The following is a 25,989-nucleotide window of genomic DNA, read 5'->3' on the forward strand; positions in this document are numbered from 1 at the left end:
CAGACAATCACTGCTGGGTCTCCCCATCTTCCATCTACAGTGAAGACAATCACAGCTGGGTCTCCCATCCTTTCATCTACAGTGAAGACAATCACTGCTGGGTCTCCCCATCTTCCATCTACAGTGAAGACAATCACAGCTGGGTCTCCCATCCTTCCATCTACAGTGAAGACAATCACTGCTGGGTCTCCCCTCCTTCCATCTACAGTGAAGACAATCACAGCTGGGTCTCCCATCCTTCCATCTACAGTGAAGACAATCACTGCTGGGTCTCCCCTCCTTTCATTACAGTGAAGACAATCACTGCTGGGTCTCCCCTCCTTCCATCTACAGTGAAGACAATCACAGCTGGGTCTCCCATCCTTTCATCTACAGTGAAGACAATCACTGCTGGGTCTCCCCATCTTCCATCCACACAGTGAAGACAATCACTGCTGGGTCTCCCCTCCTTCCATCTACAGTGAAGACAATCACAGCTGGGTCTCCCATCCTTCCATCTACAGTGAAGACAGACAATCACTGCTGGGTCTCCCCTCCTTTCATCTACAGTGAAGACAATCGCTGCTGGGTCTCCCCTCCTTCCATCTACAGTGAAGACAATCACAGCTGGGTCTCCCATCCTTCCAACTACAGTGAAGACAATCACTGCTGGGTCTCCCCTCCTTCCATCTACAGTGAAGACAATCACAGCTGGGTCTCCCATCCTTCCAACTACAGTGAAGACAATCACTGCTGGGTCTCCCCTCCTTCCATCTACAATGAAGACAATCACTGCTGGGTCTCCCGTCCTTCCATCCACACGGTGAAGACAATCACTGCCGGGTCCCGTTCCACGGCTCAGAACCATCCCTTGAAAACACGGGGCGCTTTCTCGGTGCTCGGTGATGCCATCTGACAGCGCCGGCCGGGATGCGGTGACGTCATCAGCCGCGCCAGGCGACAGTGCGGAAGTAGCTGGTGGAATGGAGCTGCGCGGCCCCGAGCGGTCGGCGCTGCAGTTTGCGCCCTTTGGCAGCGCCTTGGATGCGGGATTCTGGCACGAACTCACCCGGAGAAAGCTGAATGACTACAGGTTGGACGAGAGTCCCCGGAACATCAGGGGCTATTACTATAATGGTACAAACGCTTTGATGCTGGTTCTCTGCTCAGTTTGATTCTCGGATTTAAACCATCATCGTGCTGAAATAAACAAAAATTAAACTGTATTTTTTAATTCAAAAGGTGATCCTGCTGGACTACCAACTCGACTAACTTTGGAGTTCAGTGCCTTCGACGTGTGAGTAATTGTACCGTGAATACGTCAGTTCATAAAGATAATTAAACGCATTATACTCTGCGATCGCTGTTCTCCAACTTAGATCTAAACTAGAGAATCGGTCATCTCAGTTTTTAATTGTTTTTAGATCTGTTACCTGTAAATTGCTATACCAGGTCTTGAATGTGGTGTCAGGATACGTTTCCCCTTCACTGATTAGACTTTGGTTGCAAAAACACAAAATAACAGAGCAAACACAAAAAGAGAAGTAATGTATGAGATCATGAAAAGGTAACGTAATTTCATTGGACATGTGATTAGGAAAGAGGAGTTAGAATGCACGGTAGTTATGGGAAAGATTGAAGGGAAGAAAGCAAGAGGAAGGCAAAGGCAAATGATGATGGAGACAGCAGCCAGGGAACTGGAAATGGATACCAATGAATTGATCCACTCTACCCGAAACTGGAGTGTGTGGGCCATGGCAGTCAAAGCTCAGATTGGGCAAGGCACCTGATGATGATGATGATGCAAAAACACAAAACTATCTTTTTGTTACTATCAATAAAGTTCACTGGAAACAATCTGCTATCAATGGTTCAATTTAATTTCAGAGAAGGTATGCAGTATACAACCTGAAATCCTTACTCTTTGCAGACATCCAAGAAACAAAGGAAAAAAACCCCAAAGGATGAATGACAGAAAAAAGTTAGAATCTGCTTCCCTCTCCCACGCATAGCAGCAGCTAAAACATCAACCCCAAAGCCCCAAAGGATTGGTGCTTTGGCTGCTGCTTGTGCGTGGGAGGGGGAGGTGGAGGGGGGCTTTGGGGTTCAAACTTACTTCAGCAAGCATCAGCCCCCCCCCGCCACCTACCATGCAAGCAAGAGAAGCCCCCAGAGACCACGATCTAAAGTCCGTCACAAACTACTGACCATCCGAATGCTTCAACAGCACAACAGGCTCTCTCACTCACTAATGAGAGAGAGAGAGAGATCATTCATAACTTGCTGTTATTTGTAAATTTATCGAACAGTCACTGCTAGCTGTCTGATGTTAAGCCCAGTAGTTGCAACCATGTAAATGTAATCATTTTTATTCACAAGTTATTCATATGTAAACCTGAGATCACCTCCTATTGGGAGAGGGTGTAGAGAACTGTGTTATCAAAAGGCAGATTATTGGAGAGTGACTGATAATACCTGGTAATTTAAAACAGGGAAATGATCTGGTCTATTAATAGAGAAATAGTATTCCGTTGCTTCAGTAATCCCAGTTTGGTGCTGGGTATGTTAAATTTCTCGAGCTTCCTGCAACACCCCCCCCCCCCGCCTTCACTCCTTCCCTCCCTCCCTCCCTCCCTCATCCCCTTTTCCCTCTCTCACCTTATCTCCTTGCCGGCCCATCACCTCCCTCTGGTGCTCCTCCCCTCTTTTCTTTCTTTCACGGCCTTCTGTTCTCTTCTTTCAGAATTCCCCCTTCTCCAGCCCTGTATCTCTTTCACCAATCTACTTCCCAGCTCTTTAATTCACCCCTCCCCCGGTTCCACCCATCACCCTGCGTTTCTCTCTCCCCTTCCCCCCACCTTTTAAATCTACTCCTCATCTTTTTTTCTTCAGTGCTGACGAAGGGTCTTGGCCTGAAACGTCGACTGTACTCTCTTCCATAGATGCTGCCTGGCCTGCTCAGTTCCTCCAGCATTTTGCATGTGTTACTTGTGTTAAATTTCTGGATTGGTGTTCAGTTTCAGGTTTTTTTTAAAGCTGGCAGAGTATTACTGTTTTATAAAGATTCTTGGGTAATGGAGCAATAGATTATGAAATACCCAACAGTGCTATTATTTTAGAATAGTAAATCAGTCAAAAGGGTAAATTGTTGAAGCAATTATTTGTGTGAGATCAATACAAGGTATTGACAAAACAGTTTGAACTTGTGATAAACTGTGAAATGAAGTATTACGCTTTGTTACCAATAATCATTGCTATGGCTGATCAGTAAACTTATTTGGAGATCATCATTAGAATAAGGTGCCTAGTTCAGTTATTTTCAGTTTTGTTCTTCCTTTGGAATACTGCTCACCCAATCATACACAACTGCATTAATTTTCATTTTCACTGATCAAAAACCATCACTAGTTTGAGACTAATAAATTTGTTTTCATAGAGTTTGGAGTGCTCTTGCTAAGAATTGACAATCTACAGTGTATTGCATAAGACTGAAATGCACCAGGAGTGATCTGAATTTAGAAGGATAAAGGTGTGTAATGATCAAAATAGTTGCCTTGAACATAACCACACCTGATTTTTTTTTTAAGATCTCCAATTACGTGTATTTTTGTGTGTTCTTGTACGGCAAAAACTGAAGCCAAGATATTGAAAGCCAAATGAATTGTTCCAGTCTGGCTAGTTGCACAAGATTGCTGACTATCAGGAGAGCATCGCGAAGGGAACGTTTATGTACATTGATGTACAGTGCAGAGTAGGCCCTTTTGGCTCTTTGAGCCGCACCGCCCAGTAATTATCCAATTTAATCCGAGCCTGGTCACGGGACAAATTACAATGACCAATTAACCTACCAACCAGTGCGTCTTTTGATTGTGGGAGGAAGCTGGAGCACCCAGAGGAAACCCATGTGGTCACAGGGAGAATGAACAGTATAACGTATAGTATAAATGACTGTCAGTAGTACTGTGAGAGGAGTCCAACACCTATGATTTGCGATTTTGTGTTCTGTTTCTGAACCAAATTACCAACGATGAATAGCATTTGAGTTCAGCTGATCATTGTGGAGTTTGGATTAAACTGGCTGTCTATCCACGTACCTAGAGCATGTCAGTCGGAAGGTCTCTGCAGGCAGATGTGTTTGTACTTATGCAATTAAAATTGTAACTTTAGAAGCAAAAAAAATACTACAAGTACATTTAAAAACGCAAACACAAGGAATTCTGCAGATGCTGGAAATTCAAGCACCACACATCAGAGTTGCTGGTGAACGCAGCAGGCCAGGCAGCATTTCTAGGAAGAGGTTTCAGGCCGAGACCACTTCGTCCTGACGAAGGGTCTCGGCCTGAAACATTGACTGTACCTCTTCCTAGAGATGCTGCCTGGCCTGCTGCGTTCACCAGCAACTTTGATGTGTGTTACTACAAGTACACCGCTTGTTTCTGCCCCCACCACTACTGCTCCCATTGTACAGTACACAGGAAAGAAGCAGATATTTACAGTGGAAGTGTATTTAAGCATGAGAACAGCATAATTCCCCCTCCCTTTTTTGCGTATTTGTGCAATTGGGTAAGCAATCTGGAAATTAATGCCCTGTACTGCCTTTGGGTTCCGCATTTCTTTTCAGTAGCTCTGCTTTACGATACAAACACATGAAAATACCAGTACCAATGTTTTGTGTTGACCTGTCCTTGTCGCTGAATCTATATCCTGGAAACACAGCCTAAATGCACCATGGGAGTGCCTTTAGGAGAAGGACTGCCAGAAATTAAGGAAGTGACTCTGGTAAGGGCAGTCAAGGATTGGACAAGAAATGTTGGCGCTTCAAGTGACATCCAGATCTCGGTAAAATTAGAAAGATAAAACTCAAGAAGTTCTGCAGTTGCAGAAAAATCAGAACCACACACACAAAATGCTGGCGGAACTCAATAGGTCAGGCAATATCTATGGAGAGGAATAAGCAGTCGACATTTCAGGCCAAGACCTCTTCATTAGTGAACAAACATGGTATCTTCAACTGAGTTCAGAACATTCTTTCCCCAATGTTGCTGCCTTTTTACAGTTTACGGGACATTGCATGCTTTGGTGAGTCACCAGGCTATTTTAGTGAAGTGGGGAGAGGATTGCATCACAGAAGCATCCAATGCTGTTCACATCTGAATACATACTGCAGGAGGAGTCAGTGACAAATGATCACAAATGTGTTCCTCGCATGATATTGCCTTTCTGTCCAAGTGAACCCACGATCCTACTGCCAACTCTGCTTCTCCTCTGCGTGATGAACTGAAGCTGAGGCTGTAGGCCTGCCCTCGGCTTCGTGTCTGTGGACTCCTTTTCGTCCTAAATGCTGTTTACTTGCTTTTACTGTTTGCACAATTTACCTTTTTTCCCCCCCTCTCTGCGCATTAAGTGTTTGTGGGTCTTTTATTAATGGCTTCTTTTGGGTTTCTTTGTTTCGTGGCTGCCTGTAAGGAGACAAATCTCAGGGCTGTATAAAGTATACGTACTTCGATAACAAATGTACTTTAAACTTTGATTGCGGTCTGTATGACATACTGATGTTTTAACTGGCAGAGAGGTTTGCTGTCCAGATTAGGAAATAATACATGCTTAACGTGTGAGGAGCATTTGATATCTAAGCCTGTAAACAGTGGAGTTCTGAATGATGCGGGGTGAATCTCATTGAACTCTAATAGACACTGAAAGCCTGGACAGAGTGGATGTGGAGAGGACGTTTCCAATAGAAGGAGAGTCTCGGATCCGAAGGCACAGCCTGCAATAAAGGGACATCCCTTTAAACCTGAGAGGAACTTCTTTAGCCAGAGGGTGATGAATCTGTGCAATCTATTGGCACAGAGGGAGCATTAGGTGTATTTTACCTGAAATTTACAGATTCTTGATTGGTAGAGGGGAGAGAGGGGTTCATTGGTTCAGTTTAATGTCAGAAAATCTGAAAATCTTACTCTTCACAGAAAACGGACAGAAAAAAACTCAAAGAATGAATGACAGAAAAAAATTAGACCCCCCCCCGCAAAGTCCCCCACCCTGCTTCCACGCACAAGCAGTAGCAAAAGCATCAACCCTCCCCCTCCCCTCACTTACTTCAACAAAAAACATCAGCACCCACCCCCCACCACCCACCATACAATAGCAGGCCTCCCAGGAGGCTATGATCTACAGTCAGTCAAAAACTATGTCCATCCCAGCACTGACATCTCAACAGGCTCTCTGTTATGGGGAGAAAGGGAGAGAATGGGGTTTGAAAAATGAATCAGCCATGATCGAATGGTGGAACAGACTCAATAGGTTGTATGGCCTAGATCTTAAGGTTCAGAAAAGTAAAACAATATTCATTACTTTTTATAATGGAGGTTGCTTGATTTCCCTGTGCATTTCATAGGTTTCTAATCAAAGGACAGCCGAATAGCAAATGGCTGGAATTGCAACAGAGTTTCTGTCATATTGCTTAAAGAATATTCTGTCTGTTCACTTAGGAATGCCATGACCTCACCTCGATGTTGCCCTGTTTTTGGGACTCTGTACAACACCAATACTCTACAATCATTTAAGTCCACTGATAAGAAGGCCTTGCTGGAGCAAGTGGGAAAGGAGGTAAATGACAGAAGAAAACTTTCTTTACTTGTTAAAAGAAACGGCATTTTATAAGATAACAACTTTAAAAATATGGTTTTATGTAAAATGGTTTGAGGAATACTAGAAGAGAAGTAGAAAGGATAAAAAATAAATTACCACAAGCAGTTTAGGGGGGAGGGTCATCACTTCCCTGGTTATAGATTGACTCATTACAGAGCCTAATGACCGAGGGTGAGAATGACCTCATATAGCACTCTTTGGAGCAGCACAGTTGTCTTCGTCTGTCACTAAAAGTGCTCCTCTGTTCAGCCAAGGTCATGCAGAGGGAGAAACATTGTCCGCAATTGCCAGCGTTTTCTGTAGGGTCCTTTGTTCTACCAAAGCCTCCAATGTGTCCAGTTTGACTCCTACAACAGAGCCAGCCTTTCTGATCAGTGTATTGAGCCTGTTGGCATCACCCGTGTTGATGCCATTGCCCCAGCACACCACCACATAGAAGATTGTACCGGGCAAGGGTGCTACCACATTAGCCACAGTTGACTAATTCACTCAGATTATCTAATAAGTTCTTTTTACTTCCATTTTTACTGTATACAATTTATATCATTTAAGCGCAATACATAAAGCTTTTTCCACTAAGTTTATCTAGCAAGCGGCCAAAGCTGGATGAAAGTGAACTGTTGATAATGATTTCTTTACACCAAGATGTGAATTTGAAGTATGTTGGTTAAAGTAATAGGAACTCCTTTTAATGATCCAGAGATGCAAGGGATTGCTGGGGGAACTCAGCAGGTCAGGCAACATCTGTAAAGGTAAAGGGATTGCCAGTGTTCAGGGTGAGAACTGGCACCGCCTCAGCACTGACAGCCAGCAGCAGGTGGTGATTGTGCCTTTGTCACCTCAGTGACCACTTGTGCTTTTGCTACTCCTTTTATACCCTAGCAGTAGAGTTAAATCAAGCGAGTTTGCTTAATTATCGGTGATGAATCAGCCTATAGGAGGGAGATTGAAAATTTCTGGTTGAGTGGCGTCATAACAGCAACCTCTTAGTCAAAGTCAGCAAGACCGAGGAGCTGATTGTAGACTTCAGGAGAAGGAAAGCAGACGTCCCTGAGCCGGTGTTCGTCAGAGGTGGAGAGGGTCAGCAACTTTAAGTTTCTGGGTGTTATTATTTTGGGGGATCTGTCTTGGGACCAGTACGCAAGTGCAATTGTGAAGAAAGCACAGTTCCGCCTCCACTTCCTTAGGAGTTTGCATGACTTTAAAACTTTGACAAACTTCTACAGATGTGCGGTTGGAAGTATATTGACTGGCTGCATCACAGCCTGGTAAGGAAACACCAATGTTCTTGAATGGAAAATCCTGCAAGAAGTAGTGGAAATGGCCCAGTCTTTCACGGTAAATCATGGTTGAGTATATCTACATGAAACGCTGTCACAGGAGAGCAGAATCCATCTTCGGGGGCCCCACTACCCAGGACATGCTATCTCCTCACTTCTGCCATTAGGAAGAAGGTACAAGAACCTCACGACTCGCACCAGCAAATTAGGCAACAGTTACTACCCTTCAACCATCAGGCTCTTCAACCAAAGGGGATAACTTCACTCACCTTCACTTGCCCCATTATTGAAATGTTCCCACAACCAATGGACTGACTTTCAATGACTTCACCTCATGTTTTCGATATTTCTTGCTTATTTATTTATTATTTTTATTTCTCTTTTTGTAGTTGCACATTTGTTGTCTTCTGCACTCTGGTTAAATGCCCTAGATGGACAGTCTTTCATTGGTTCTGTTTTGTTTATTATTCTTTAGATTTATGCAGTATGCTCAGAAGAAAATGAATCTTGGGATTGTATATGATGACATATATATACTTTGATAACAAAATTTACTTTGAACTTTAGTCTAAAAAGTTTGACAGTGCGATATTATTACTAAGGATTGAAGTAACATTGCACCATATATATTTGAAATAAAGTACATTACTGTTACATTTTAGTCTAAATTGAGTTATGTCAGAAACTAAAATTCATAGAAATGTAATTGATGAAAGTCTGAAATAAATAACTCAAAATGCTTTAAGTACTCAGCAGATCAGACAGTATCTGTGGAAAGAGAAATGGAATTAATATGTCAGGTTTAAGACATAGACAATAGGTGCAGGAGTAGGCCATTCGGCCCTTTGTGCCAGCACCGCCATTCACTATGATCATAGCTGATCATCCACAGTCGGTACCCTGTTCCTGCCTTCTTCCCATATCCCTTGACTCCGCTATCTTTAAGAGCTCTAGCTAACTCTTTCTTGAAAGAATCCAAAGAACTGGCCTCCACTGCCTTCTGAGGCAGAGCATTCCACAGATCCACAACCCTCCATATGAAAGAGATTTTCTTCAACTCCATTCTAAATGGTCTACCCCTTATTCTTAAACTGTGGCCTCTGGTTCTGGACTCCCCCAACATCGGGAACATGTTTCCAGCCTCTAGCCTGTCCAATCCCTTAATAATCAAACGTGTTTCAATCAGATCCCCTCTCATCCTTCTAAATTCCAGTGTATACAAGCCCAGTCACTCCAATCTTTCAACATATGACATTCCCGCCATCCCTGGAATTAACCCAGTGAACCTACGCTGCACTCCCTCCATAGCAAGAATGTCCTTCCTCAAATTTGGAGACCAAAACTGCACACAATACTCCAGGTGTGGTCTCACCTGGGCCTTGTACAACTGCAGAAGGACATCTTTGCTCCTATACTCAATTCCCCTTGTTATGAAGGCCAACATGCCATTAGCTTTCTTCACTGCCTGCTGTACCTGTATGCTTACTTTCAGTGAATGCTGAACAAGGACACCCAGATCTCGTTGTACTTCCCTTTTTCCTAACTTGACACCATTCAGATAGTAATCTACCTTCTCGTTCTTGCCACCAAAGTGGATAACCTCACACTTATCCACATTAAACTGCATCTGCCATGCATCTGCCCACTCAGCCAACCTGTCCAAGTCACCCTGCATTCTCATAACATCCTCCTCACATTTCACACTGTCACCCAGCTTTGTGTCATCTGCAAATTTGCTAATGTTACTTTTAATCCCTTTATCTAAATCATTAATGTATATTGTAAATAGCTGGTCTTGGACTGAATTGTTAACTCTGTTTCTCCTGTCACTGCTGCTGCCTCACCTGCTGAGTGTTTACAGCATATCTGTTATTATCATGATACTTTGCTGCTCAATATATAGTGATGTTCAGAGTCTGAAAGCAGGAACGAATGGAGCTCTATTCTTAGTCATGCATGGTCTATTTAGAGTGTTTTCTAATTGCTACCCTCCAAGTCAAATGAATTTTTTTTCCCTCCTGTAGATTTGGGAAGCTATAAAATCTGGCAGAGCAATTGAGGACCCTTCATTATTGAGCACTTTTCTTCTGTTGACTTACGCAGTGAGTATTTTTTTTAAAACATTATTATTTTTCAGAATCTCTAGGTCTATAAATGAGGTAACCAGAAATAATTACTGGAACTTACTTTAGTAAATCTGTTTATAATGGAATATTTTGTAAATTTGATCAGATCCTATTATTACCATTTTAAATATTGTATCTCAGCAGTTTTAATACTGCATTAATTTTTTTCAATATATTTGACAATTCCTTTATTTTCGGCAGTGTTGGTTGAAGCATAAATGTTTATGTAGAGCCTGCATCTCGCCATCGTCAGCGACTCAAGTTCCTTCATGCTGAACAGATTGTTTTCTTTTTCATCTGTTGTAGTCTGGCCGTCAGTTTGTGTATAGCAACAAGCCATTGAATTTTAAATGTCCTATGTATGTTTTGAGGGCACACACAAAATGCTGGAGGAACCTAGCAGGTCAGGCAGCATCCTTAAGAAGGGTCTAAGCCTGAGGCCATACATCAGGGATACTTATCAGAAGTGCTGCTTACGCAGGGTCATTAGTATTATTAAGGATCCCTCCCATCTATCCAGCATCCTCTTTGACTATCTACCATCTGATAGAAGACTCCGATACTTAAAGACAAGAACGGTCAGGAGGGGAAACTGTTTCTTCCCTCAAGCCATTAGGCCTCTGAACTCCCTGCCGCATCGCATTCAAAGTATCACTGGTTAATCTGTTCTGTACCTTACAATATTTAATTTATGAACTTTGATTTGTTTGTTTGTGTGTAATCCATCTGTAGGTTTCATCCTTACTTTCTTAAGTTATTATGTGTTTTATATTTATACTACATTGCTTTACACCCTGGTTCGGAGAAACATTGTCTCATTTGACAGTATACATGTATACACGTACATGTAAGTGACAATAAGTGTGACTTGACTTGACTTGACTTGAACCATCAGCTCTTTATTGCTGTCCGTAGCTGCTGGCTTTCTCCAGCATTTTGTGTGTATTACTCTGGATCTCCAGCATCTGTAGAAACTCTTATGCTGAAGTTTTGAGGGTACTTTTTATTGAAGAAATCATTGTCCTGAAAATTGAGTTTCCACAGTGTTCTTCACTTCAGTCCAGGGAAAGTCCTTTGGCTTTGGGGGCGGCTCAATGTTAAATGTCAAACTCCATTCCCTGTAAGACTGTGGATTTTATGTCCGTGGAATGGGGCTGCCAATGCTTCTCACATATCACTGAGAGAAGTAGTCAGGGAGAGTCTGATGCATGTGTCGGTGAGTCTCTTTGGAGTTATTTTATGAACAGTTCCTTAAGACCTCTAGCCACCACGAGTGCTTTCGGTGTACTCCCTGTCAGTGTTTCTTTCAGGGAACACACCCAACTTGTAGACACTGTCTTTTGGTCAATGTCTCGGACTTCCTCAAACACTCCCTTATTTCTCCAACTACTGATCTCATCCTTGACACCTCCATCATTACTAGGGCATCTTCATCTTGATATTTCTCAGATGCTCCAGCCAGATCTATACTTGGTTCAATATGAAGTCTGTCAACACATGACATGTTGACTCACTCTGCAGTGCCAGCAGCCATGGTTGGTTCTAGGTAATTCATGTTGTACCAGCTTTCGTTTCTCTCAGTGGCTTTACCTACTCTTCATAAAACTTCAGCTTTTTACGTGATACCAGTGCCTTGGTCTGCAAATCTCACAGTTTGTCCTGTTTTAAGACTGAAATTTGCATGTTGTCTTTGCACTTGGGATAATTTCTGTTCAAGCAAGTCAGTTGAGTCCCCAGCTGCACTCTCTTCAGCGCTGTCCGTGCTATGTGACACTGTACCAGGCAAGTGCTTTTCATTTTTTGTTTCATTCTCCACAGAGTTCTGTTCGTCTTCAGTTTGTGCTTTACATAGTCTGGAATGATGCACTCTCAGATATTTATGTCCATGTCTCACCAATATCACAACTCCATCCTGACCAATGACAACTCCAGGAACTTTCTATTCTGTATAGTCTGCTCTTACACTTTGTCCTGTGTCTCATATTTCTCATCTGTAGGATGTACGTGTGCCCTCAGTGTTCAAATTCTTTCTGAGCAGCCTGCTTCAATGAAAGCCTTCCTTGGTGCACGCAGTGTTGAAGTGTGTTTCCCAGCCCATTCACTCCTTGTTGTGCCCTCTGGATCAGGTAGCTTGTCAGCTGGTACGGAGGGAAGGTTTGGATCCTGGCTGAACATTAATTGGTACGGGCTACCGCCACGTACATTGTGCATGGTATTCTTCGCCACAGGGGCCTAGTCCAGGGCTGTGTTACAATCACAGCCATTGCTTTTCTATACCTTCAGCATTATTTCAGTAAGTGTTTGACTGAGTTTGAGTAAGTGCTGCAGAAGTCCATTACTCCAAGGACTATATGCTGCTGTTCCCTTTGTTTCAACGTTAAAGTTCTCTGTCATATCTCTGAATTCATCGTTACTAAATTCACCATCATTATCACTGAATACTTTTCTGTTTTTTTTGGCATGTGCATGCGAGTCTCTGTGTGTACATCTGTGTGTGCGTGCGTCCGTCCGTGATGATGTCTTTTTACAAGGCGCGGAGCGAGAGAGAGAGAGAGAGACTGTGTGGCGCGCCACTCTTCACACAGACATTTTCGCAGTATTTTTCCCTTTATTTTACGAGGTCGAGTTGCGATCTCGACACTCAACTCGGCATGGATGGAAAGCGTACTCAGGAGTGGACCGGACTGGTCTCAAACCCGGGAACCTCCGCTCCCGGGTCCGACGCTGATGTCATTGCGCCACCCGCCAGCCCCTTACTGAATACTTTCCAAGATGGGCCATGTAGAAATGGATGAAATTTTTAACTTTCTCTGAGGGTCCCTTTGTGCTTACAATGCTACTGGCAACTGAAATGTGTGAACTCATCAGTGATGTGGAGATACCACACTCCTTGCTTCAATTCATGTAGATCTACAGCTACTGTTTCGTTTTATTCAGATGCTAGTGGCAGACCAATCACAGGCTTGAGTTTGGGCTTTCCAGATTTTTGACATGTCTCACAGCTGTCAACGATCTGCTTTAGAATGGAAAAATAATCTGCATTTTGTTTATTGAACTCCTGAGCTGTTTCTGAAGTCTATCAGTCAAAGCGTGCCCAGACTGCTTGTGAAGCTTGAGCAACACCTTGCGATTCTCATTTGAGGTCATGTTCTCTGTGACAGTCACCACTTCATTCTCATGTTGAATCTCAGTAATGTCTTTATCTTAGTAATGTTGGTGGGAGGAGAAGATGGCAGCGCGCCGTAGCGCGCAGCTCTCTGGTGAAATGATATCGTTTCTGTTAAATAGGGGCCGTGGACAATTCTGATTTGATGGAGACAGCGTGAAAGCACGGAGGAACGTCTGGAGAAATTTCTGAAACACCGGTTCGCTGCCGCTGTTACTGGGTGATCGAGAACCTTCTGGAGGGAAGGCCCCAAAATCCCCGGCTTTGCTTGCTGCTGGCGACCAACGCTGAGGTCGAATCGTTCGGATAGAAATGGTGCTCGGTCCTCGGTGTCGGAGGGCTGATCGGAGGCTCGAAGTTTTCGGACGACTCAGAGTCGGACTGTGGTCGGGCATGGCAGGGAGAGTTTCCTTCCTTCTCCCGTCTGCGTGAGATGTGGGACATTCGAGAGACTTTGAACTTTTTTTTTTACTGTGCCATGGCCTGTTCTTCATCAAGTTATGGTATTGTTGCACTGTTGTAACTATATGTTATGTGGTTTTTGTTAGTTTTTCAGTCTGGGTCTGTGTTTTTGTGATATCACACCGGAGGAATATTGTATCATTTCTTAATGCATGTATTACTAAATGATAATAAAAGAGGACTGCGTGTCCTCATAATTTAATCTAATCTAGAATGTTCACAGAGTAATGTCCAGAGCTGGTGAGCTCAAGAGACACTGGCTGTTGAAAGATCATTGCTTGGTCATTCCCTGTATCCTATGCTGCCTCCGCTTTTTATATCTAAGTTTTACTCAAGAATATCAGAATGTACCGTTTTAATGTAACAGTTTGTCTGTCCAGTTTTTTTGCAGGGATTTTCACTCTTTTGGTAGAATGTACAATCTTCCCGTCTCCAAATTTGAATGCTTTGAAACTGTGTGTATCAGTGTTCACCAGTTTATTCGCTTCCTTCTAGTTTAGTTCACTCACATAGCTTTCAAGCCGTTTTTCTCCAAACACCATGCGTGTGTATGCTGTTATCAATAACAGCAATTCCTGGAGACTCTATCATCAAAATCTCTGCATTGAATGTCTCCGCATTAGCAAGTGATTCATTGGCAATGTGATATTGCACTCTTCTGCATCTTCAGATTTATTATTTTCTTCAGTTAGCCCAACCCTGTGCAGACAGTTTCTTGCTCAGTGGTAAGTACTTTGACAAGCCACACATTTTGATCTCCTGCCATACTTGTTTAATGGATTTGTGCTAGGTAATGTTACTCTTGTCTGGTCACTCTGGGATCTACGCTTGCTATACTCTTGTTTCTGATCAGTGAAGTGTGCCATTTCCCGTCTCAAACTAATTCCAACTGTTGTCTTGCCAGACCTTTCTCCAAAAATCCTCTTCAGTGCCGATTTTGTAGATGCAAATGTAAGTTCTGTACATGCAGTTAATGCCAGTTGTCCATCCTTTGTGTCTAGACAGGCAGTATCCAGTAATTTAAAAGCTAATACTGCATCAGGAAGTTCCATTTTGTATTTATGTATGTGACTGCACTTTTTTTCAAAATCAGTAATATATTTCAGCCATGTCAAAGTCTGAATGTGCCTCATAAATCAGATCTTTTCCTCATTCAGGAAAGCTAAGTCAACTGTATTTATTAGCATATTCATATTGTCATCTTTGTTCAAATCTTTGACCGAAATTCCAATCCCAGTCTCCCTCACTCTTCCTGAAAGCGACAGCACAACTGCAAGGTCCTGTTTGTTCTTTTCGAGCCCTGTAACACGAGTCCATATTCCAATTTCATTTCTCCAGCTTTCGTAAGACTTGCTCTCCTCAAATGCCGGCGAGATCCTATAATTGGAAACCATCCTCTGCTACCTCTGTTAATGCTCAAGCAGCAAAGACAAGTTTCTCTTTCGTTTAAACAACTTTACTTTCAACAACTCCAATCAACCCATGAGGACTGCCATCTTGATTCTACAACTTGTGTTCTCGATATTTATTGCTTATTTATTTATTATTATTAATATTATCTTTTTGTTTTGTATTTGCACAATTAGTTGTCTTGCACATTGGTTGTTAGTCCATCTCTGTTGTGAATGGTTTTTCATTGATTCTATTGTTTCTTTCTATTTACTGTGAATACCCACAAGAAAATGAATCTCGTGGTAGTTTATGGTTACATATATGCACTTCGATAACAAATTTATTTGAACTTAACAATTTGTAAAAGATTAATGAAAATAAACCCCCAAACTTACAGTAAAAAAACATGACTATTTCTTTCTATAGTGGAACTTCATGTATCCAAATATGCTTGCATGTGTGTGTACGTACACACACACACACACACACACACACACACACACACACACACACACACACACACAGCCACACTTGCTCCCACACACTTTTGTAATACTTCATATCTAGTTATATATATTACTTGCAAATGATATGTCTGGAACAATAATTTTTGAAAATCATGGGAAAAGAATTTTGTTACAGACTAGAATAGCAGCTGCTCCATTTCTCCTTTGGCTCATTTTACTGAGCTGTCTGTTTTAAAGTTTTGAGCATCCAGTTGGTGACAGATACTAATAACGGTTGTCAAGTTAATGTTTACAGCTAGCCTTAATTAAATGAAGAATGTTTTCTGGAGAATAACAGTTTGCACAAAAAACCAGCACTCATGCAATATTTCATAAGAAGTGGCACTTTTTCTAACTATCCATCACCGAGTTTTTGACTTACTCGCACTGTCGCCACCCAAGTTGCAATGTGGTGATAGGTTACAAACTTGAAGCTGATTTCTTCACCAGCTGTCAACTACATGGTTTAAACCCAAAAGCTGATGAAAGTCAGATTGAAAGTACTTTCCGATGCAGTGCTACTCTTAGTTCATTCAGCTTTTAAAAAATATATTTAAAGAACCACATTTAATTTATTTGACTTCTTCATTACTCTGAACACGCTCCAGAATTGTGTGAGGTTGTGAGATTTGACGAGATATTGAGACAGATGGGTTTTGGAAACTTGGTGAGGTGGGGGTGGTGTTCTGGGAGCGTGCGTTGAATGAAGACCATGTTGCATGGAGGACTTATGAGGCTGAGCCAAGGAGAAAAATGAGTGTTGAGGTTTGATTCCTGACCTATCCTGTTACATGTTGGCTGAGGTTAAATTAGAACAGGGGTTCCTGACTTTTTTATGCCATGGACCCCTACCATTAACCGAAGGGGTCCGTGGATCCCAGGTTGGGAACTCCTGAATTAAAAGACATGAAAACAAAAATATTCCAGTGATTCTGCTGGAAGTGTACATTCAAATGTATTTTTGCTGAAGACATGTTCCATTCTGCTTGCTGCAGCTCAATAGCTTGTCTCTTTCATTATGTTCCACAGAACATTAGAAAGTATTCAGTTTAGTGACTGAAAAAATACATGGGTATACTTTATACTTTATTGTCGCCAAACAATTGGTACTAGAATGTACAATCATTACAGCGATATTTGATTCTGTGCTTCCCACTCCCTGGATTACAAATATTAAATATTTAAAATAGTGAAAATTAGTAAATATTAAAAATTTAAATTATAAATCATAAATAGAAAATAGAAAAATGGAAAGTAAGGTAGTGCAAAAAAGCCGAGAGGCAGGTCTGGATATTTGGAGGGTACGGCCCAGATCTGGGTCAGGATCCGTTCAGCAGTCTTATCACAGTTGGAAAGAAGCTGTTCCCAAATCTGGCCATACGAGTCTTCAAGCTCCTAAGCCTTCTCCCGGAGGGAAGAGAGACAAAAAGTGTGTTGGCTGGGTGGGTGGTGTCCTTGATTATCCTGGCAGCACTGCTCGGACAGCGTGCGGTGTAAAGTGAGTCCACAGATGGAAGACTGGTTTGTGTGATGTGCTGTGCCGCGTTCACAATCCTTCTGGGAAATACCATGATGTTTTGTAATTTTTTAAAAAAATTACGGAAACTAATTCTATTTCATTCAAATTGTATTTTGCAGGATTTAAAAAAGTATCATTTCTACTACTGGTTTGCATTTCCTGCATTGTGCTTCACTGAAGCAATACCCATAATCCAGCCACCAGTCAGCTTGGCAGACAAGTTCTCAACAAGTCAGGTATTAATGGATGGATGTTTTCCTTCTGGACTGTGGTGATTTCCCCATGGATAAATGTCAGAGCACCCTCAGAATTTGTGCAATTCCTTTTGTTAACAGAACCTGGCCTTCCATATGTGAGTGAAATGAAATGCACAATTTGAATGGCAGAAACTATTTCTCAGTTGTCTTAAGTTTGGTTCAGAAAGCTTTCATTTTGGACTATTTATCTTCTTGCTCTCACTTCTCTGGTGATGAATGCACGCTGCTGAGAGCTGGAACTGTAATGTATCTGACCCTGTACAATCAATGTGAGAACGCAAACACGAGGAAATCTGCAGATGCTGGAATTTCAAGCAACACACATAAAAGTCGCTGGTGAACGCAGCAGGCCTCTTTCTAGAGATGCTGCCTGGCCTGCTGTGTTCACCAGCAACCTTTATGTGTGTTACAATCAATGTGAGCACAGTTTCGAATGGTACATCAATGGTTCTTATAAATGAAAAGAAATTGAGAGAAATGATAATTAGTTTTGTGCATGAACTTTCATATTTTTATAGTTCAATGTCTCTGTGCAACGCCATGTATCCAATTCACTGTTTAAAAGGCCTGTAATCCTCTTATTTAGACGTAAAGTAGTTTGTGTCACATTTAACTGCAATGAACTCAATCTGCCTTTTCACCAAATCTATAATGTATGTACTGTATTTTAATTGTATGGTTAAGTAGCATAAACAGGAGAAAATCTGCAGATGCTGGAAATACAAGCAACTCACACAAAATTTTGTGTGTGTTGCTTTAAATAGCATAGCCATTTTTGTTTGTTACATTGGCATAGTTGGGTTTTGAGATACATTTACCAGCTGGTAGATATGTCGTTAGGTCACCAAAGCAGGGCTTATGGACACATCTTGCCAATTAGAGTACCTTTTCCCTTTCATTACCTCCAGAATCTTGCCTCCAGCTATCCAGATTTGATATCATATTCCAGGAATTAGGAAACTACCTTGAGCAGGACATATATAGAAAAGAAGGCTTGCAGAAGGAAGTTGGATTTAGAGTACTAGGAATACTAATTATAGCAAAGAGCAGTATTGAAATTGGTAACTAATAGTGATAGTGACTCACCTGTTGACTGTCAAAAATGTGTTTCTGGCTTTTTTTTATGTGTGCAATATCAAACTGGTAATGTAATATTTTACCTGAACCAGCATTAATAATAAAACTTGCAATTGATAACCGTGGAACTATAACTATGCAATCAAAGCAGACCAAGTCTCTCTAAATTTCAAATATTTATGTCAGTTTTAGTTTCTGCATTTGAACTATCTGCCTAGTGACCTTCAATTCAAAGCTCTTTCCTTTGTTCTAGTGAGAATCTTGGTTTCCATTCCCTTTTTCCCATTTGTCTGCTGCTGAAATTAATAGTCTCATCTGTGCAGTTAGCATTTCATCCAGCCAGCAATTGCCTGCAGAATTTTTATGGGCCATTTGAGCCAAAACTTGTTCCAACCTGAATTTCACATTCTGAATGCCATGCATGAATAGGAAAAGTACCAGTGAGGTTCTTTAATTAATCAGGTTAGAAGGAATCCTTACTGCCTCATAAGGTATAAAGAAGCAGCTGTGATTAGGCCTCTATATTCTGTCTAGCACAGAAGACTGGGCTAAGGGTGTGTCTGTGCCTTTGTCATTAATCCAAGATCTAGGATAAACTTTCACAATTACTCATAAGATCCCCAGATCTATCATTCTCTCTATCATTCTCTCTCTCTCTCTCTCTCTCTCTCTCTCTCTCATAAACACATACATACACAGACACACACACACACACACACACACACACACACTCTCCACGTACTCGGCCTCCTTTTCACAGTCATCGTCTCTTCTCCAAGTCCTTTTCCCTTTCTTCAGCCCTGGAAAGCTGGGGCCTGGTGCTTTCTTACCAGCACCTTGTCATGTTTAGCTCAATTTGCACCTACCTGATGCTGAACCAGTACCAACATATTTCTGGCCTGGCTCATCTTCACACTGGATGCCCCCAAGTCTGACTGAGCAGAATGTCTGTTTTATTTCCTCCATTTAGAAGTTTACATTTTGAAGTGAGTTTTTGTTACTGTGCCAAAATAACAATTATAAAACAGTATTACAGTTTTAAAATTTTCTTTTGAAACTTACATAATTATACAGGTTCTGTCAGGACGAAGTCTTTGCAAAACTGCCTGTGTTATTTGCTGACTTATTTTTATCACTTAATTAGATCCAGACTCTCCAAGAAGCTTATGATGAACTTTGCCAAAAGGAGGAAACTACAGCGATTCCTTATTTTCTGGCCAAATACACAGAACATTCTGTTTCATTGACAGCTTTGAGGAATTGGAATGAATTTTTCAAAGGTCAGACCAAGGTACAAATTTACATCAAAGGATTAGGTGTGTAATAGTTAAAAAAAAGGTTTGGTGAGTTTGTGAAGGTAGTTGAATTATTTTAGCAAAGCAACTTTTGACTGTTTATTACAGCTTGTCAGTCCAGTGCTAGTCTACTCATACTGGGGATTATCCAGGGTAATTTTACATATGATATTCAATTATATATTGCTGCTGTTGTTGTGCATCAGCAATTTTGTGCATTGATCTGTCCAAGCTCTGTATGTTAAGTTTAGGAATCAGGGCATATAATTTTTCACAGTAGCTCCATTTGCAGTTGTGCAGGGATAAACCCCAGTTCTGTTAGTTTTTTTTACCAAATTCTGAGTCGGCGCTCCATCCTTTGAAAGTACTGAGACTACAGCCAACCTTGGGTAACAAATGGGCTCCGTTTTTACAGACATCTATAAGTTGATTTGTCTGTAAAATTGAAAATGCACAAAAATCACAATTATGGTACCCATACTATGGTAATATTGTATTGAATAGTACTTAAAAGCACTTAAGACTTATAAAAGTAACAAGCACTGAAAGTGGAGAGAGAAGAGAGAAGATATTTGTTAAGCTATTCTTAGAAGTGAGTGTATTATTGAATTTAATAATACTTTAAAAATAATAATATTTAATAATATGGGGAGGGAGGAGAAGATGGCAGTGTGCGCGGCCATTCCGAATGGTATTGTATTTGTGAAGTAGGATGCCATGCGCAATCCTGATTTGATGGAGGTAGCTGTGAGAAGCACGGAGGAACACCTGGAGAAACTTCTGAAATGCCTGCTTCGCTGCCGCTGCTACTGTGCGATCGAGAATCTCCAGAGGGGAAGACCCCAAATCCTCGGCTTTGCCTATTGCCTGCTGCTGGGGCTGGGTTCGAAGCGCTTGGCAGAGATGGTGCTCGGTGTCGGAGAGCTGGTCAGAGGCTCAGAGTTTTCGGACGGACTCGGAGTCGGACTGTGGTCAGATGCTTCCAGGATGCTGCATCGGCAAGTTAGCGGCACTGGAGGTTCACCGTCTGTGTGAAATGATGGGACTTTCGAGAGACTTTGAGACTTTTACCGTGCCCATGGTCTGTTCTTATCAAATTACGATATTGCTTTATACTGTTGTAACTATACGTTATAATTATGTGGTTTTTGTCAGTTTTTAAGTCAGTTTGTCATGTGTTTCTGTGATATCATTCTGGAGAAGCATTGTATCATTTCTTAATGCATGCATTACTAAATGACAATAAAAGAGGACTGTATGTCCTCATAATCTAATCTAATCTATGGGAGCCTGTTTGCATAGAGGGATCTGTATGAGGCATTTGTAATTTAGGTTTGGCCTGTACTCTCATTTTGCTTCCCCAAGAAGCAGAATTGTTATAGGTGAGAAAACATAAAAATATCTCATATTCATCCCTTGAAGTATCATTTTATCAAAAACGTTAAAAAGATTTATCTGATGTATCAAGACGCAGATTGAGTCCAGTCGATAAATTATCATCAAAGTTAGGGCCATTTGTCTTCAACTGAGCTCTTGCTAGGAGTATGTAACTTGTTATGATAAGTTAGTGTTGTAGAATGTTACTGTGGTGGACTATTTTATATTGTTAATTTTGACGTCTCCATTTTGCAACTGATGTCACCAATTGGTAGGTCACAGTCGGTGTCTATGATCCATGCACCTTAACGCAGTATCCAGGATGGCCTCTGAGAAACCTTCTCATCCTCATAGCCTATAACTGGTAAATACTTTCCTGCTTATATTCTGTATAAATACACTGAAAATAAAACATTTTCAAGAAATATATTGTTACATTTGAAAGCAGAATTAAAAAAAGGAAAGAATAAGAAAATGAGCATCATAATATAATTGTTTGAGGTGACTTCGATGATCACATTGTTATTATAGTGTACTTGGGTTTGATTGCCTGATATTTCTAGTGACTTACACCTCCTGTGAATGAATTCAATCAGTGGTTCCCAACCTTTTTTTTTGCCATGGACCCCTACCATTAACCGAGGTGTCTGTGGAGCCCAGTTTGGGAACCCCTGAATTAAATAAAGGTCTATTCTTTACAATGTGTTGCATGGGTTGTTTCTCTCTTAAGATGGTGAAATGCTGTGTGCAATTGTGTCTGTTTCTTTCTGTTTGGAAACAGTTCTGGGATTTAATTGCTTTTCCCTGTGATGATAGGGGTAGCTTTCTGGACTCACTTGAAGTTCTCTGCTTCAGAGATCGAACAATGCAAGGAGTCCGAGACATCCGGCACAGCATCGTCTTTGAAATAAAACTACCGCAACTTGCGTCTGTCACAGGTAACTGTTAACCAGTAATGTCGATGAACCTCAAGAAGGTTTTCCATGGTACTGTATGGAAAGAAATTTCTGGTTATTTTTATGCAATCGAGCCATAGAGAAGTACAGCACAGAAACAGGCCCTTTGGCCCATCTAAAGCATGCCTACTCCCATCGACTTGCACCGGGACCATAGCCCCACTATCCACCTATCTATCCAAAGTTTGCTTAAACCTTGAAATCGAGTTTGCGTGCACCACTTGTGTTGGCATCTCTTTCCACACTCTGAGTGCAGAAGTTTCCCCTCATGTTCCCCTTAAGATTTTTACCTTTCACCCTTAACCCATGAGCTCTGGTTGTAGTCCCACCAAACTTCAGTGGGAAAAAGCCTGCTTGCATTTACCCTACCTATACCCCTTAAAGTCTGTTGAGTTCTCAGTACTTTTAGTCGGTGCTTTATATCCATATTAGCTGCAGAAAAAGACTTGGTAATAAATTGCATAGTGTATATATGGTTGCATCATTCAATCTCCATGTATTGGGAAAATACTCTGCAGATCATAAAGTGCGCAATCGTTCTGCCTATATTTGCTGCACTAAGCCCTGATGTTGCTCAGTTTGCATGTAGTGGTGCAACAAATGTCAGAAGGTCACCATTAATGTTTATTGTTCTTATTTTTTTTTTTGCCACAAGCCGCTGAGGCAAAAACAAACCATCACTGTGTCCGTAGTCTATTTCAGTATGAAACCTCCACTCTGGAATAACCCAACTCTGCTATCTTTTCTTACCCCTGTCCTAATGCAATTACAGTTCCCTGACATATTATTCTCCCAGTTCGTAGCGAACCATTGACCCAACCTATTTACTTACTGATTAACGCTGAATCTGCTGACCCCCTTTCCCCAGCTCCAGATTGTTCTTGTCCATTAACTCCAACGTAGTAGATTTCAATTTTGTGCTTGAATGGCAAAACTTGGAAAGAAAGCCTTAAGTCCCAATCAGTAGCACTGAATAATACAGGCTCGTGCCCATCTGAATAATACAGGCTCGTGCACATCTGAATAAACAGGCTTGTGCACATGTAGCTCACTGGGAGTAGGCCCATGAGCGTAGCCTTTACTGCATTTCAGAACATGGCATTACGGGTGAACCTCAATCCTAACTTCTGACAATGAATTTACAGGATGTCCGAAGTGTGTTGGTTGGGAGAAAAACCAGAAGGGAAGTCTGGGTCCAAGGATGGTCAATCTCAGTGAATGTATGGATCCTAAGAGGCAAGTTTTCCCCTTTCCATCCAGTCCAATACCTGGTATTCACTTAGTTACCCAGATATGTGTGCATAAAGGATTGCTCTATATTTGTAATGTAAACACAATTAAAAGCTGCTCTCCTTCTGTCTAGGCATGCTCCATACTGAATTCAATCACTTCAAATAACAAGCCTTTCCTCTTTGCATCAGAACTGGATTTATTGTGTAGGGAGATTTATTTTCGCCAATATTTTTTACGGTTATAAAGTACTTGTTGGAGCCATGCATTTGTCGTCTATCTGCCTTGCAGTCTGTGTTGCGGTGTTTAGTAAGGTAACTAGCCACATGGGGGGGGGGGGGTGGTAAAAGTGTAGGGAATAAGTTATGTTTTGGTGCTTGGTTCTGTGCAGTTTGTATTAGCTGAGGGCCGACGGAGGGTGCATCTTTTGCTGACCGTTCAATAACGCTCAAATTATGCTTAGTTTGCACTTGGGTATGCTTTAAGTTTCATTGCTTCAAGATTGTATGTTTGCTAATTGCTAATAAAGGATCAAAATACATACCCTTGACTTCGGGAGCAGTAGTTATTGGAGTGAGGGCGCGTCGTGCAAGTAGAACAAATCCTTAGGGTCACCGGCAGCAGCAATTGTTTTGGTTTGGTTTGGTCACTACAGTACTCAACAACAGTGGTCCCCAACCTCCAGGCCGTGGACCAATCGGCAATCGCCTCTGATCTGGGCCGACATTTATGTGCCGGGCAGCACTTAATTAATTAGCTTGTTTATTTCGGCTTCTTTCTTAAAAATGTGCTGGGTGCGTTCCAGCTATCGCTGCACCGCTGTGTGCTTCGCGGCAATTTATCGGTCCGCGGCCCGGAGGTTGGGGACCACTGCTCAACAAGACACACTATCCTAGTTTTTCTCGCTAAAAGGTACTAATAGATTATTGGATTTTTCCAGCATTTCCTTTCATTTCAGAATCAAATAACTGCTTATTCTGCATCTCATTACAACATTATTTGTGTTTACTCTTGCTTTTCTTCCCCCCCCCCATTTTTCTGCATCTGTTTACACCTTCAGACAGATGGAATATGATGAAGAGAATGGCGAATACTTGTTTGAGATCGCTGTCCCGTACCATTTCCTCAAGTTCTCTCCTCTGTCAGTCTGTGCATTTCCAGCACTTTCGTTCCTCTTTCAGATTTCCAACTTTTGTAGCTTTTTTGGAAGGTTAATTAAGCAGGACAGCATTAAGTAAGCTGCACGTTGCAATGTTTCAGGGATTTCAGCAGATATGTAATTGTTTTTCTCTTGTTGAAGGCTGGCTGAGTCATCTGTTGATCTCAATCTTAAATTGATGCGTTGGCGCCTGGTCCCAACTCTTGACCTGGAGAGTGTTGTGAATACACGGTGCTTGCTACTGGGAGCTGGGACGCTGGGCTGCAATGTGGCACGAACACTCATGGTAAGGAATGGTTTATAACTGGATCATAAAAGTGAACAGTGAAGAAATTGGCCCTTTCAGCTCAATTCATCCATGCTAATCCCAATGTCTATCAATGTTAGGTCCTTTTGCACAATTAGGCCTGTTTCCCTTTAATCCTTCCTTATCCAAGTATCTGCCAATGCCTTTTAAATATCCTAATGACATCTGCCTCCACTACCTTCTGTAGTTAGTTTCTGTCTTTGAAAGATTTACTTTGTCAACTATCCATTACAATTATAAATTGAAATTAGGCTAACTAGTAAGAATAAGTCGTGCAAAAAAGGGAGAAAACAGAAGTGGTGAGGTAGTGTTCACGGGTTCAATGTCCATTCATAAATCTGATGGCAGAGGGGAAGAAGCTATTCCTGAATCATCGACTCCTGATATTTATTTAATGAGATACAGCGCTGAATAGGCCTTTCCGGCCCTTTTAGCCATACTGCCCAACAATCCACCCCCCCCCCCCAGCGATTTAACCCCAGCCTTATCAATGATCAGTTAACCTTCCAGCAGGTACTCTTTGGGCTTTGGGAGGAAACCGGAGCACCCGGAGGAAACCCACACAGTCACGGGGGGGAATGTACAAACTCCTTATAGACAGCAACGGCAATTGTACCCAGGTTGCTGGTACTGTAAAGCATTATGCTAACTACTACGCTACTGTGCTGTCCCAGTCTGCTAAAATAGGGTCTTTTTTTGATGACTTCTTTTCAAATCATGAAATAATTTTGTCTCAAGCAGGTAGTTGAATCTGGATCGTTATAAGTACTTTAAATGAATGCGGGAAAATATTTGATAGGTGGAGGGATAGAGGGATATGAAGAGACGGCACAAAAGAGGGGCTGAGGCCGGCATAGATCAGCCAGGATGATATTGAACATCAGGGTTGAAGGCCTGATGCCCTATTCTCCCTCCTGGTTTGCCTTGGCTCTTGTATGAGAACACACGCACGAACAAACATTATTGTGCAGTATCTATGAGTTAATAGGTTCTGTGTAGTTGTTCAGTAAAGTTAGACTACAGTTGAATAACATTTGTCACTGGCTGAGTAGTTAAAAAGACTGGTAATATTGGAATTCATGAATCGGAAATGAGTTAAAGTACCTGGTTTTGCATTTATCTGGTATGAACTGTTGAACACACTGTTTCTGTAGCAATAAATTTTGACTTGATGCTCATGGGTTATAAGCATAACACTAATACTATCTTAAATGTACATCTTAAATATAGTTTCTACTATTAAGTTTGAATTA

The 25,989-nt window shown here is 41.6% G+C and overlaps 1 protein-coding gene across 2 annotated transcripts in view; it reads left to right on the forward strand.

Moving 5' to 3' along the window:
• Positions 1-938: 938 nt before the first annotated feature.
• Positions 939-25,989, forward strand: part of atg7 (ATG7 autophagy related 7 homolog (S. cerevisiae)) — a 180,458-nt gene continuing 155,407 nt past the window's right edge. Inside the window, exons 1-10 of one of the 2 annotated variants that reach the window (XM_072280327.1) lie at positions 939-1,116; positions 1,222-1,276; positions 6,468-6,585; positions 9,932-10,009; positions 17,198-17,314; positions 19,557-19,703; positions 21,360-21,448; positions 21,901-22,022; positions 23,186-23,276; positions 24,571-24,715. In XM_072280327.1, coding sequence (XP_072136428.1) covers positions 963-1,116; positions 1,222-1,276; positions 6,468-6,585; positions 9,932-10,009; positions 17,198-17,314; positions 19,557-19,703; positions 21,360-21,448; positions 21,901-22,022; positions 23,186-23,276; positions 24,571-24,715 — 1,116 coding nt within the window. In that variant the 5' untranslated portion in view covers positions 939-962. Of the gene's footprint in view, positions 1,117-1,221; positions 1,277-6,467; positions 6,586-9,931; positions 10,010-17,197; positions 17,315-19,556; positions 19,704-21,359; positions 21,449-21,900; positions 22,023-23,185; positions 23,277-24,570; positions 24,716-25,989 lie in introns of those variants that run through there. The other variant, XM_072280328.1, reaches the window with a different exon arrangement.

This window comes from Mobula birostris, chromosome 16, assembly GCF_030028105.1.
Source record: "Mobula birostris isolate sMobBir1 chromosome 16, sMobBir1.hap1, whole genome shotgun sequence".
NCBI classification, from domain to species: Eukaryota; Metazoa; Chordata; class Chondrichthyes; order Myliobatiformes; family Myliobatidae; genus Mobula; species Mobula birostris.